Source organism: Dicentrarchus labrax, unplaced genomic scaffold (genome assembly GCF_905237075.1).
Source record: "Dicentrarchus labrax unplaced genomic scaffold, dlabrax2021, whole genome shotgun sequence".
Taxonomy (NCBI): domain Eukaryota; kingdom Metazoa; phylum Chordata; class Actinopteri; family Moronidae; genus Dicentrarchus; species Dicentrarchus labrax.
The window spans coordinates 6626485-6639468 of NW_026136721.1; the positions used below are offsets into that span (position 1 = coordinate 6626485).

Below are 12984 nucleotides of genomic sequence, written 5' to 3' on the forward strand. Positions count from 1 at the left end.
TCTGTTTTTATTTATTGTTCTGTTGTTCATTCTGATCATCTTGGGGTTCCCTCTTCTATATCTCACTCTGCAAAAATACACTCTTTCTTCTACGTTGCTCTATCTTCTTACATAATCCCAACCTGTCCTCCCTCTCACTGTCCCCCCTGCCTCACCGTTCCACCTCTGAATCAGCGGTCTGGTGTAACTGAAGACTTTGAAACTGTCACTTGTGACCCAGTAATTTCTGACATCCTGTAATAGAGGGCTAACCCTGGATGCTTTTCCCTGGCTGAAATTAAATCCTATAAATAGCTAAATAAAGTTTAAGCTAAGAATTCAAATGGAATATGGCCAGTGTCTTATATGTTATAATCAAAAGTGAATCCATATGACAGCAGTTTTAGCCTGTTTGTTCTATATATTGCAACAGAACATACTAGATGTGAGGTGCTGTTAAAGCTGCAGTAGGTAACTTTTGTAAAAAAAAAAACAACCAATCAGAGCCAAGAAATATATAAAGGCATGTTGGGTTGGAGACTTGAGGATAGTTGATTGTTGACTCTCATCCCCAGGGTCCCAAAGCATCAGTATTTAACGCCCTTGGAATGATAACCGACAATCAACTATCTTTCTCAGCTCTGATTGGTTGTTTTCATTCAGGCCTGGTGGATTCTTGTAAATACCATTAGGAACACTAGGAGGAGCCAGAGGAGCCTGATTATTTCACAGATTATCTGTCTCATTTACTACTGTCAGGATATAGTGAAAGTTTCAGCAAATATGACAAAACGTTTATTTATGAAGGTTACCTACTGCAGCTTTGATGCAGATACTTTTCATTTGGGGGTGAACTATTTCTTTAGGTATGGCAGTTTGGGGGGGGGGGAGAAAAATTCCTTACACTGGTTCTGGGTGTCTGTGTGATACAGGGAGAAGGGGGTAATGTGTGTGTGTGTGTGTGTGTGTGTGTGTGTGTGTGTGTGTGTGTGTGTAAGGGGAATGCCAGGGAGGGAGAAGGGGAAAAGAGAGGGAGCAAGGTCAGAACACTTTCAGCTAGTACTGCGCTGGCTGCACATGCACAGCAGCACACAGACTCACAGGTCTTTGTTGTGATTTTGTAGACGGTGGAGGACAGGCCTTTGGAGGTCTCACATTTCGGACTACTTCTCTCCTTCACTCTACGGTCTTAGCTCTTTCCATTTCATCCTTCATTTCAATCCCGGGATCATTGAGGGGGGTCGTCTGGGTTTCCAGAGTGGTCTGGAGATGCAGAAGACTAACAGGAAGAAGCGAGCTCAGGGGACCAGCGCTAACCTCCCAAAAGCAGCTCATCAGTGAGTAACAGGGTTTGGGTCAAGTCAGGGACAGAATATCTGCTTCAGTTTAGGAAAATGGGCAGTAAAATGGAATAGCGGTTTGAGGATGGGCATATGTGTTTTTCTTTTGTGTCTTCTTACTATTACATGATGAACTAGATAGGGATTCAGCAATATGTTTGTTTTTGATGAAGAGGATGTACTTTATTTTTGCATTTAGAAAGATCACTTGCATTTTGGAAGTTAAATGGCTGAGAAGCTGGATACGAGTGTTAAATTATTAGTGTTTTTTCATTACTTTCCCATAAATACCTACATTATCAGTGATACCAACGCTCATCCTACTCACCTTCTCACCCATTACCACTTTTGCATACTGTATGCATGCTACTTATCTAACCCATACCCACATTTTTAAATGACAAGTGATGTTGTGAAGAGTCATAATTAAAAGTTGGAGTGATGAATTTATAGAACATATATAGAGAGAGAGATGTATGATACAGATATATGTATATACAGATATAAAATTGACAGTTAGAAATATATTGAAAAACACTAGATCCCGAATGGACTTGTCTATATACATATATTCCCAAAAATATGATCATATACATGAAGCACTAAGTATTTTATATCATTTTACAGCAGTGTACATTTTAAGATATCAAATGTTCTGATGAACACTGTTTGTACCTCACAGCTTCTTGTTTGTGGGTTGCTCTGAAGAAACTAGTCATAACGAGGAATGGGACAATATTTGATATTATCGTGTATCGCAATAAAAAACACCACAGTTATCGTGGTGAATTTCCATTATCCTGATAATCGTGAATATACTTACATGACTTGACTTGAAAAAGCTGTCTGTACAGCATACAGTCCTATATTGATTTCCTGATTTATTTTGAACAAGGGGACAAGGGAAGATTCATGATAATATCGTGTATTACAATTATTTTGGCCAAGATAATGGTGACATGAAATTTTCATATAATCCCATGTCTAGCCAAAGTCATAGGTTTAACTGACTACAAAAACAGATGACACTTTAAACACAATTGTGTTCTGTCTTGTTGTTTGGCCAGTGTAGGGGGTCAGGGCATCAGGGTAATGCATTATAGCAAGTAAGGATGTTGGTAATGGAAATGCCTCTCCATTTTGAATGTACTGTATATTTGGACACCTTGTTGTGCATGATTGCTTGCATGTGTATAATAGCTAACTTCAGCGGCTAGGTCTGTAAATAATAAAGTGGTGACACTTAAATGTCCAGTTTGTAACATTTAGGAGGATCTATTGGCAGAAATAGAATATAATATTCATAGGTATGTTTACAGATGCTGATGGTCACCTTCCATGGAGTCTGCCTTGTTGAACCGCTATGTTTCTACAGTAGCCCAGAATTGACGAACCACTGGCTATAAGATCAGATAAGATGTACCTTTATTGATCCCCCATAGGAGAAATTCAAGTTAGACATAGCAGCACAGGGGAATGTAGTGTATGTGTAGTGAATATTACAAAATATAATAAAAAAATGTAAGACTATAAATGAAAAATATTTACAATATATGCAATAAAGTGGTGTGCAAAATATTTGGAGCAGTTTTTTGTAAAACTTAAATAAACTGTATATGTGTAAACCAAAAGATTAACGATAAATATTTTGTGCAAGAAGTTTGTGCATCATAGGTTGAAGTTAAACCAGTTTTAGTCAGTAGGGGTGGGAGGTACTGGGTGCTGTGGCGTTGTGGAGTCTCATGGCTGATGGTACAGACAAGCCTCCAAAGTGCTCTGGCCGGATCAGTCTGTAGCTGAAAGTGCTCCTGAGCTGCCTCAGCTCAGTGTAGAGAGGGTGAAAGGGGTTGTCTGAAATTGAAAATTGAAATTGAATTGTCTATGATGGCTTTCACCTTCCCTCTCATCGTCTTTTCAGTCACAGCCTCCACACTGTCCAGATCCGTCCCAACCACCGAGCTGGCCTTCCTCACCAGCTTGCTCAGTTTGTTGGCAACCCTAGTCCTGATGCCACCTCCCCAGCACACCACAGCAAAGAAGATGAAGATAAAGCTGTTCATTTTTGCAAGTTCTGCCACCACCGTAGTTTCTCCTACACGCTTGGAGTGGGAGAATGAGGTGTGGGGGTTGCAATTTTTGAATACACCTCTACAGTAGATACTACTAAATCCTACACACTGGAACTTTAATGTGTTGCTGCGATTATAAAGATAACTCAGTCTATCTCAATCCTATATCAACTGAGACAAGGAAGAAAAGGAGGTATGTTAGCGCTTCCTCCATTTTGAACTATTTTCAATTCAATTCAATTTTATTCAATTCATAACAAAAGTTATCTCAGGACAGTTTTCAAATAGAGATTTACAGAGACCCAAGAGTTCCCACCCATGAGCAAGCACTTGGCAACAGTGACAAGGAAAATCTTCCTTTTAAGAGGCAGAAACCTCAGGCAGACCCTGTCACACGCCTGTCAGTTTGTGTTTGGTAGGCAGATAGGTGTGAATGGATAGAGACTCCAGCTGGGGAGCAACATGGCTGTAAAAGTTATTTTACTTGAAGCAGAGTGACATTTGTGTGTTTTCCACTTTCAGAGACAGTCATTTTTCATTTTGGTGTAGACAGCTGTAATCTGGAAGGCTTATCCCATGAGCCTCTGCTTGTCAGCATGCATTGACCTTCTCTTGTTCTCGCACACACACACACACAAACAAACACACTCACATGCAAACACTGCAATACTGATTGTCAGCCACGGTTAAATACTTATCACTTAAAGAAGCTATGATAATAATGTCACCTCTGATTTCAATGCAGTATCAGATAATACTAATTGTTGGCTGAACACAACCTCCTGGCAGTGTAGTAATGCTCAGTACACAAAACTGTAGGTTTGTCTGGTTACCTTGTTAATTACAACTGTAGTCATTATAGAACTACATACTACACAGACCTAAAAGCAACAGTCTGATGTAGGGTTTCTCCATTGGTCTGTGTCGGTCTGCTTTAGCAATGTGGTGCCTAGCCAAGCTGTGATGAAATTCCACTACAGCCTCGCAGCAGGGGATTGCCACCCCATATAAACCCCCCTTTTGCACGATGACAATCCTCCTCTTAGCTATATCCTTAGTTAAACTATTGTTTGTGCTGGAGACCAGAGAGAAAAGTGTCTCTCTGTTCAGGTCCTTGGAGCTTCCACCTGAATCAGTGGCCCCATTTACACCCAGTGGCGGACTCAGCCTGTTGTAGGGCAGGGGCTCCTTATTACAGCTTAACAATACACTAAAATATTTTTTAAGGAGAGAAATAGACAACACAGAAACAGATTTTGGTGCGTTGAGCTGGACGGACTAACTGAGAATGACTTGTTAGTAACAAGGTAGCCACGCCCTAAATCATACACCGCTTTATGGTCTATTTTACTCTAAATGGGACCATCATCATTTACTAAATGAACATCGTGCTGTATGGAAGAAGACTGACATTAGAGACTGAGACTATAAACTCATTAGGAAACTGTTTATTGAGCTGATAAATCAATGCAATGCCACAAACAGTTATTTATTTCAAAATCACTTTTTGTGCAGGAAGACTCGCCTGCTACTGCTGTTACTTGTACCTCGTGCCGGGCTTAAGCTAGCAGGAAGAGGCGGCATTTCATCTTGCTGGGCAGAGGGACTGCGGTCACACTGTACGGACTGCATGTACACCTGCTGAGATCTGATCACTATGCCCAGCAAATATTGCTCGGACGGTGAGGCCAAAAATGGTTCTAGTCAGAGGCCAAAAACTTCAACGTGGTTATGAGGTGGGATGTCAGATGGGGATGGTGTCTAAAGTCTACACAGGGATGCGGTCATTGTGAGTGAATGGGTCAAACACAGGCCTTTCACCCAGGAGACGGGTTGGTGTCCTGTGTAAAACCAAAAGTTGACATAATATTTTCAGTTTTTAGGATGTATAAAGCTGCTGAATGCACACTCTGTACTTAACCTTGGGCAGACTAGCTAAATGCCTAGCGATGGGACTAGCTAAATGCCTAGCCAGGTTGATGTGTGCATCGTGGGTGAAGTGTATGAATGCGTTAGTTTTGTTCATGACTTTGGGTGGGGGGAGGGGGGGTTTGAGTGGTTGGAAGACTAGAAAGGTGCTATACAAGTACAGGTCCATTTACCATTTACCATGGGACAGGGAACATCCTGGACATCTTTTCACTTTGGATACATCTTCAAACCATGAAGAGTCATTCAGGGTCTCAGTGTTTGCTGGGCGTGAGCATAGACATCAACCTACGAAGGTAATCTCAATCTCAAAGTAGAATTATTCGCTGAATTTTGGACCGATAAAAATATAATGATAATAATAGCAATAATAATAATAATATAGCATAATAATAATAATAATATAATGATAATAATAGCAATAATAATAATAATCTTGGAGCAGGGCCACTCGCTCCTACAGTGCATCCATCTATGATTACATCTATGGAGGAATGGTGTTTCTACACAATAAAAGTGATAATAAATTGCTCAGTTGTCAAGCTAGTTTCACGAGGTTTGTTTGTCAAACGTCAGACATGTCAGACAGACAGACAGACAGACAGACAGAGATAGAACGAAAAGAACCCAGAAAACGTTCAGGTGTGTTCAGGTCTTTATTTAAAGTATTGCTTGAAGGGTATACATTGCATTTGAGTATAATAATATATATATATATATATATATATATCATTATTATTATTATATTGTTACTGTTATTACTATTCTTATCATTATATTATATTAATAATATATTATTATTGTTATTATTACAATTATATCACTATCATCATCATTATTATTATTATTATTATTGTAGACATAGGATCTGCTGCCTCTACCCTTTTTGAATATCAGATATATATATCGTACAGAAGTCCGGCATCTTTTCATTCACAAATCTTCTGTCAGAAGCTCGTCTGCTGATAACATTAAGTAGAATTTGTATTTGGGTAGTAAAACCAGCATTTTTAAAATATCCAAGCACCCTGTATCATAACTACATGTGTGACGTTTTTAACAAATCAATATGTTTGGAAATCGGTCCAAAGGAGGAGTTCCTCTTTCCTTCATAGGTTGATGCACCGCTGTCTCTGCTAGCCCTGTTCCAAGATGGCCGCCCTGTAGGCACGCCGCTCCACAGTCAATGCGGCGTCTATGTATATATGTCTATGGGTGTGAGTCTGACAACCTCCAAATGTGGTGTGGCTGATCCGATCGCATTCCAATCCCAATGCGCTTGTGACCAACATAAATAGTTGTGAGCATGCGTCAGTGTTGTGGTTGTCTGCCAGAAGCTGTCATACATTGACTTTTTATCCAGTTTCAAGCCACATTTTTACCATCTTATTTATTTATTTATTTATTTTGCACAGATTAGAATTACATTAAAACGACAAAGATAACAAATAGTGTAAAGTGCTTGGTGCTTTTTAACTCTAGATTTGAACCGGATGAAGGATTTTAGTCATCGGACGTCTGGATCTTAAGTTATCAGAGAAACAAGCTGAGCTAACGTTAGCAGCAGCTCGGCTCGCAGCCCCTCCGGGACGTCCTTTGTCTGTCCAACAGCGTGGGAGAAGCAGTGATTGTTAAGGTGGAACTGCTTTATTCAGTGTGTTTAGTGGTTTTAATCAGCGGGTCTGTTTGTTTTGGAGAGGAGACCTCTGTGGATCATTGGGCTCCCGGTAGAAACCTCCTGAACCATGAACACTGAAGGAATCCTAACCGGGAGAAACTGACTGCAATGACGACAATGGTGGTGAAAACAACAACAACTCCCATGATCCCATGCTACTTCACAACATCATATAACTTTGTCTTTTGTTATGAGAGACCTTCTAGCACCAGAAATGACATATTGTATGTTTAATTCATTTTATGTGTAAAATATTGCACTGATATTTACTTTTTCATTACACTTCATAATATCTTATTGAATTAAAATCCCTACAGAATTATCTATTCATACTGTAGTGGCATATAGGACTTTACAGCTGTTATCTTAGTTTGTAACAGCATAGCCTCAGTGTCAATATAAGTAGTTATAGTTATATTTTGCAATATACCCCGCCCCCCCAAAATATCAATCGCTTCAATTTTGTGATCATATAATAGTTAAAAGATACAAATCCCTAGCACCTTCTGCCCCACCATCCTTCCAGCCGCCCTTAAGTATATTCCAGACATGTGGGAAGCACTACGTGTGAGCTAACGGCTTTCTCTGGATCCCTGTCACGACACTGTCTAGTATTGCATCCTGCTTCATCACTACCATCATTTCTATTCTCGGATGTGACGTGTGTCATCTTATACTATATCTACTAGCCTATATGGAGGCGCAATGACATTTTGGTTTCTGGTCAATAAAGGCCTTTCAGCATTTCTTTTCATGAATGTGACGGTGGTTCTACATGTCGATCTGGAGTCTGTAGTGCACTTTTTTTTCTATGTATTTTTGGGGGCAGCTTGTGCGTTTGACTTGAGACTTTGGAGTAGATATTCAGTGCCAACTCTCCGTCTTTGTATTGTTCAAGGTTCTGCTTATGGAGATGAAACTGCAGGTTACCATGTGGTAAAGAGTTGTATCAAGAAAACCCATTGCAGTCTAATTGACTTCACATTAACTGCTAATGGCATGTATAATTCACCTTGACTGCTATTCTAGATAATTTGTTGCTGGGTCGGGAATAAAGCTTTGTGGCTCGAGAGACGAACAGGATAGGGGGCAGAGAGAGAGGGAACAACAGGCAGTAAAGGGCCACAGGTTGGACTCGAACCAATCACTGCTGCAGCAAGCCACCAGGGCACCCCTGGCACTTTTGCATAAAAGGCACAGTGAGAATCTAACTATGTAGGGACTTACATCACAGTGCACACAACACACATTTACATCTCTCTCTGCATATTTAGGGCAAATAAGGATGAAATGAATCACCACTTAAATCTTCCACTCTCATGACATTAAAAAATAGGCACTAGTTGTGTCATTTTTGTAATACATTAGAATTATTATATAACTGTTAGATTGCATTATAATCACTGTATAACGTATTATAAGTGTGTTTATAATGCATTATAATGGTGTCATAGAGAGTGTTACCATTTCTACCTCCTCTTTGGCTTCGCTCCAGCTGGTGGCATGCTAGGCAACTGCCTAGCTCATCTATGTCTAAAAACAGCCCTGTGACTATGACAGTGATGCTGCTGTCAACAAGATAAATTGGCATGGATGTGTGAGTCACGTGTCAGGTTAGGGACACACCTATAGCCATATTACACAGGTTAACTACCAAACAGCAAACTCTGAGGTTAACTGACACTGCTTTTTGCCGTCTCAAGGCCAGCAGGTATTGTCGTACCCTTCTACTGGTTGCTGTCTCCAGTAAAAATATTCATAGATTGCAGAGGAATGTGGTATGTCCAGTCCACTAGAGAGGAGAGGGGTTCCCGTGACCCTGCTGCTACAAATCATAGACAGCTTTACGACGAGCCTGTCCTGCTCAGACGTTCTGGGATGACAGTCATGAGACAGAGAATATAGCAGGCGTCTCACCTGACACACAGGGAGGGAGGGAGGGAGAGACACAGAGTACTTGAGTGTGTCCCAGCATACAGTACACTGCATAGGGTGGAAAGGAAAGAAACACCGGAACAAGTCATGGGACAAATACACAGAAACAATCAGCTGCTAACTCACCTCCACACCTTTGGCTTCCAATTCCAGTTCCATCAAGAGATGCATGTGCATGTGCAAACACTACTCAATAGTACAATACATAATTTCTGCCACTAGAAGGTCTTTCTTCAACGCTGTTTAGTGGACAAAGGATGTCCTGGAGGGGACTGTCCGAACTTTTTTTACATGTCATCCCATCTTGCCCCTACCTTATGAGGCAGATGGATTCACGAGATCCATCTTGCCATGTTTCAAGTTAATGTGCTTGTAGAACCACAGTGGTTTCACCAATCAGCATCCTTCAAGGAACCACTGGCAGCTGAGGGCCTGTCAAGTATTTTTTTAAAGTACCTGCCCTTTTACAAAGTGCTCCCAACCATGACTTCCCAGATTATTCTGTGTAACAAACCATCTCTCCACATAGTCAACAACATGTCACTCAAACATTCCCCGACCTTCAGAGCTTCCAAAGAGAATCCATAACACTCAGCAACTTCACCTTCTCCTATAAGTCAACAGTAATGGTGACAGTGCACGAGCTGCTTTTGTGTGGGATACATGGTGGGTTGATTTGAAATGCAGTTTGACTTCTAGTTAGAGTTAAATTAATTGTATATAATCCACTTTGACAGCACGATAAGCTTCTTTGTATAAAGACATACATAAACACACTTATTCCTCTTTCTCTTCTTGTCAGAACTGGTCATTCACCACCCAAACCCCTTATCTAAATGTAATCCTGAACCCAACCATAAAACTGTATCCCACTTTCAAATCTAACAGTTAACTTTAATTTCTGTTCTAAACCAAGTATCTCCAAACCCATGTAAACTAATCTCTCTGAAGAACTGAGGACTGGCAGAAGGCTGTAAAACTTGAACTGGCTCTCACTGTGGTACTGAATGAGATCACTAACATACACACATAGCAACTTCCTAACCCCTCCTCTAAATTTGCTGTTTAAATGTCCCGATGGCCTTCGGAGAAGTGCCAGCAGTTAAGTGGCCTATAAATCTTCAAGATAAAATAGCTAAAATTTGACTACTTATGCAGGGTCTTTAATACCATTTGAGGTGAAGTATTTTGATGGTCATTGTTTTAGTATGTGCATGTGTTTCATAAATATGTTCTAGTTGTGATAGACTCTTAAAATAGTTGTTCTAGATTGACACAGCACAACACCTGTCCCTATAAAGTACAGCCAGTGTAGCAGCTACGGAGTGAGTGAAGTCAACAATTGAAAAAAATGTATGTTTGTGAAGTAAAGGGTTTGGCAGGTACACTGGCAGAAGGATTTAGGGCAGGAGTCTCAAACTCAGATTGGTTTGGGTCCACTGCTGATACTACAAGAAAGCACAATATTCTGAATATATTTCCATCACTAACATCATACTTTACAGAAAAAAATGCGAACAGCCGTTCCTATATATCATCATCATTCATCATTTTATAACAAATGGAGGCCCCCAAACCTGATTTTTTTGTTCTCAGCCATTTGCATGCATCTACACCTTTGACCTTTGCCATAATTTTGGCTGGATAGATAGGAGTTTGTCAGCCTCTCATCTGCTAACTGGTAGCCCCTAAACAAACCCAGTCAAGTAAACAAACTAACATAAAGTGTAACTTACTTACTACAGCCAGTGGCTAAGGAGGCCGTTCATGGCAGCTCTTGTTATTATCTCGTGATAACAAATGAATAAATTCGTTATCACGAGAAAACGATCTTTGTTATGTCAAGATAACAAAATAAATTAATTTGTTATCACGAGAAAATGATCTCTGTTATATCGAGATAACGAGATAATAAGTCGTTATCACGAGATAACAGTGAATTAAAAAAAGAAAAATCCATCCATTCTCGGCTTCCGTATATATACAATAGCACTGTCACTTTTTGACCACTTTATCACACTTTTTTACTATAATGAAGTAACATTACTTCTCAGATGAGGATTGCTTGATAATTTCTTTCATTTTTGTTGATTATTGAATCTCATTCCCAGGTCGACCCCTTAGGTTATGGAAAATGGGCTCAGAGCGAGCAACCAAAACAGCCGGTGGCGTTCGTGGACCCAGGTTGTCAAACACTGATGCTCTGAGACTAAATCAACTATCTGTCTCCAGAATGACTGTAGCCTGGTTCACTAATGCAGTATTCCCCACACTAGAGGACAACAAATGGTCTGTTACACTATGATCTACAGAGGGAGCGGGTCCTCTTCCCCATTGGCGATTAATTAAGTATATCTATTTCTTCTTCTATGGAGGCCGCCATGTTGACCTGTCATGTATCTACTATAGCCCAGAACGGACAAACCCAACACTGGCTGTAGATAGGGGCCTTTGCAAGTTTCACAGCTCAGTTACAATCTGCAACTACACCATTCAGCATTTTATTTGACTCCTACTCTCACTGCCTATTGTATTGTATATAAAATACATACAGTAGAGTATGAGAACAAGTATGAGGACGATCTCATGTGCCATCTGGATCATATTAAGTCCATTCATCACACTCTTTTAATTTCAGTATATCCAGCTGACTCCCATCGGTACAGGATGATCATGAATCATGGTATACTAGCCTCCCACTTTAGCCCACAGACATACATTGCTCTTCTTGGACTCCCTCATAGTCCTCCATTGCTACATAAAGCCACCCTTCCTTTCTCCCTTTTCTTCATCCTACATCTCGTCCCTTGCTTTCAGACACATACATGACTGGTATAGAGTCTCCCCTGCCAGTATGTTGATCCAGTATCCACCATCCAAGCCAAAACTTGATCTAGATGATCTAATTAAGTCATTCATATGACTCAGCACAGGAATGTTGTCTGGGTGTAGACACAAGTATCAAGTTGAGTGGGAACACGAGGGCTTATCCACAGCATGTGGTCCATCCTGAACATGTAGATATGTCCAAGTATTCGCAGTGTCAGTGGTCAGATTCATCAAACACCTTCGAGTCAAAATTGGACTAAACTGCTCTTAGCCCAGTGTACTTTTTAGTAATTGAACAGGAAATGTAAGAACTCAATCAGATTTGATTCAGCATGAATAAAAGCTCTCTCTCTCTCTCTCTGTCTCTCTCTCTCTCTCACACACACACACACCCACACACAGACACAGACACACAGCAGACACACAGTGGCTAGTTGCTAATAAAGTTCACCCCTGACATTCAGGTTACGAGGGGCCAGCAGTGTAAAATCATTGCAGAAACAGATGACCACATTACAGTCATTTGATTACATTATGTTCTTTCCATCTCCTCTTTCTTTCTTATATAACATGCGCATTAGATAATTACATTTTGGAACATTATTTTGGCAGGCTATATTTTGTTTTTGTCTTATTGCCAACATCATTTCTCATATGTTTTTAATATCTTAGTCCTATCACAAAGTGACACAGCAAAATTGATCTGAATGTCTTGATTGTTGGCATACTGTGTAGCTAGTTAGCTAGCTATCCCACTAGCCATCGGAAATAACCCACAAAGCTATGGTGACATGGAAACTCCTACTGGAATTTCTCCTAAGGGGAATTAATCAATGTATATCTTATCTTATCTAAATGACATAGCTAGCTTGGTTGTTAACAGGAAACAGAGTTTACACAATGTTTTGAACAGACATATTTGTACGGGGGCCTGGACAAAGGGTGGCTGTGGCTCAGAGGTAGAGCGGGTTGTCCACTAATTGGAAGGTTGGTGGTTCGATCCCCAGCTCCTCTTTGCTGCATGTCGAAGTATCCTTGAGCAAGACACTGTCCACTGACATCCCAAATTGTATGAATAATTAGTTTCCGTTCTGGTGAGCAGTTGGCACCTTGCATGGCAGCCACTGCCATCAGTGTATGAATGTGTATGAATGGGGTGAGTGTGGCATGTAGTGTACAGCGCATTGAGTGGTCAAGTGTATAAGTACAGGTCACTGTATAAGTA

The 12984-nt window shown here is 40.4% G+C and overlaps 1 protein-coding gene across 5 annotated transcripts in view; it reads left to right on the top strand.

The window, feature by feature from the left end:
• The first annotated feature begins 1090 nt into the window (after positions 1-1090).
• LOC127355466 (zinc finger protein 638) overlaps positions 1091-12984 on the top strand; it is a 41777-nt gene continuing 29883 nt past the window's right edge. For 2 of the 5 annotated variants that reach the window (XR_007881761.1, XR_007881763.1), the window contains exon 1: positions 1098-1316. Coding sequence is in view for 1 of the 5 variants with exons in the window: in XM_051386382.1 (XP_051242342.1) it covers positions 1249-1316 (68 nt within the window). In the remaining 4 variants the exon portion in view is untranslated. Of the gene's footprint in view, positions 1317-12984 lie in introns of all 5 variants that reach the window. The other 3 variants (XM_051386382.1, XR_007881762.1, XR_007881760.1) reach the window with 3 other exon arrangements.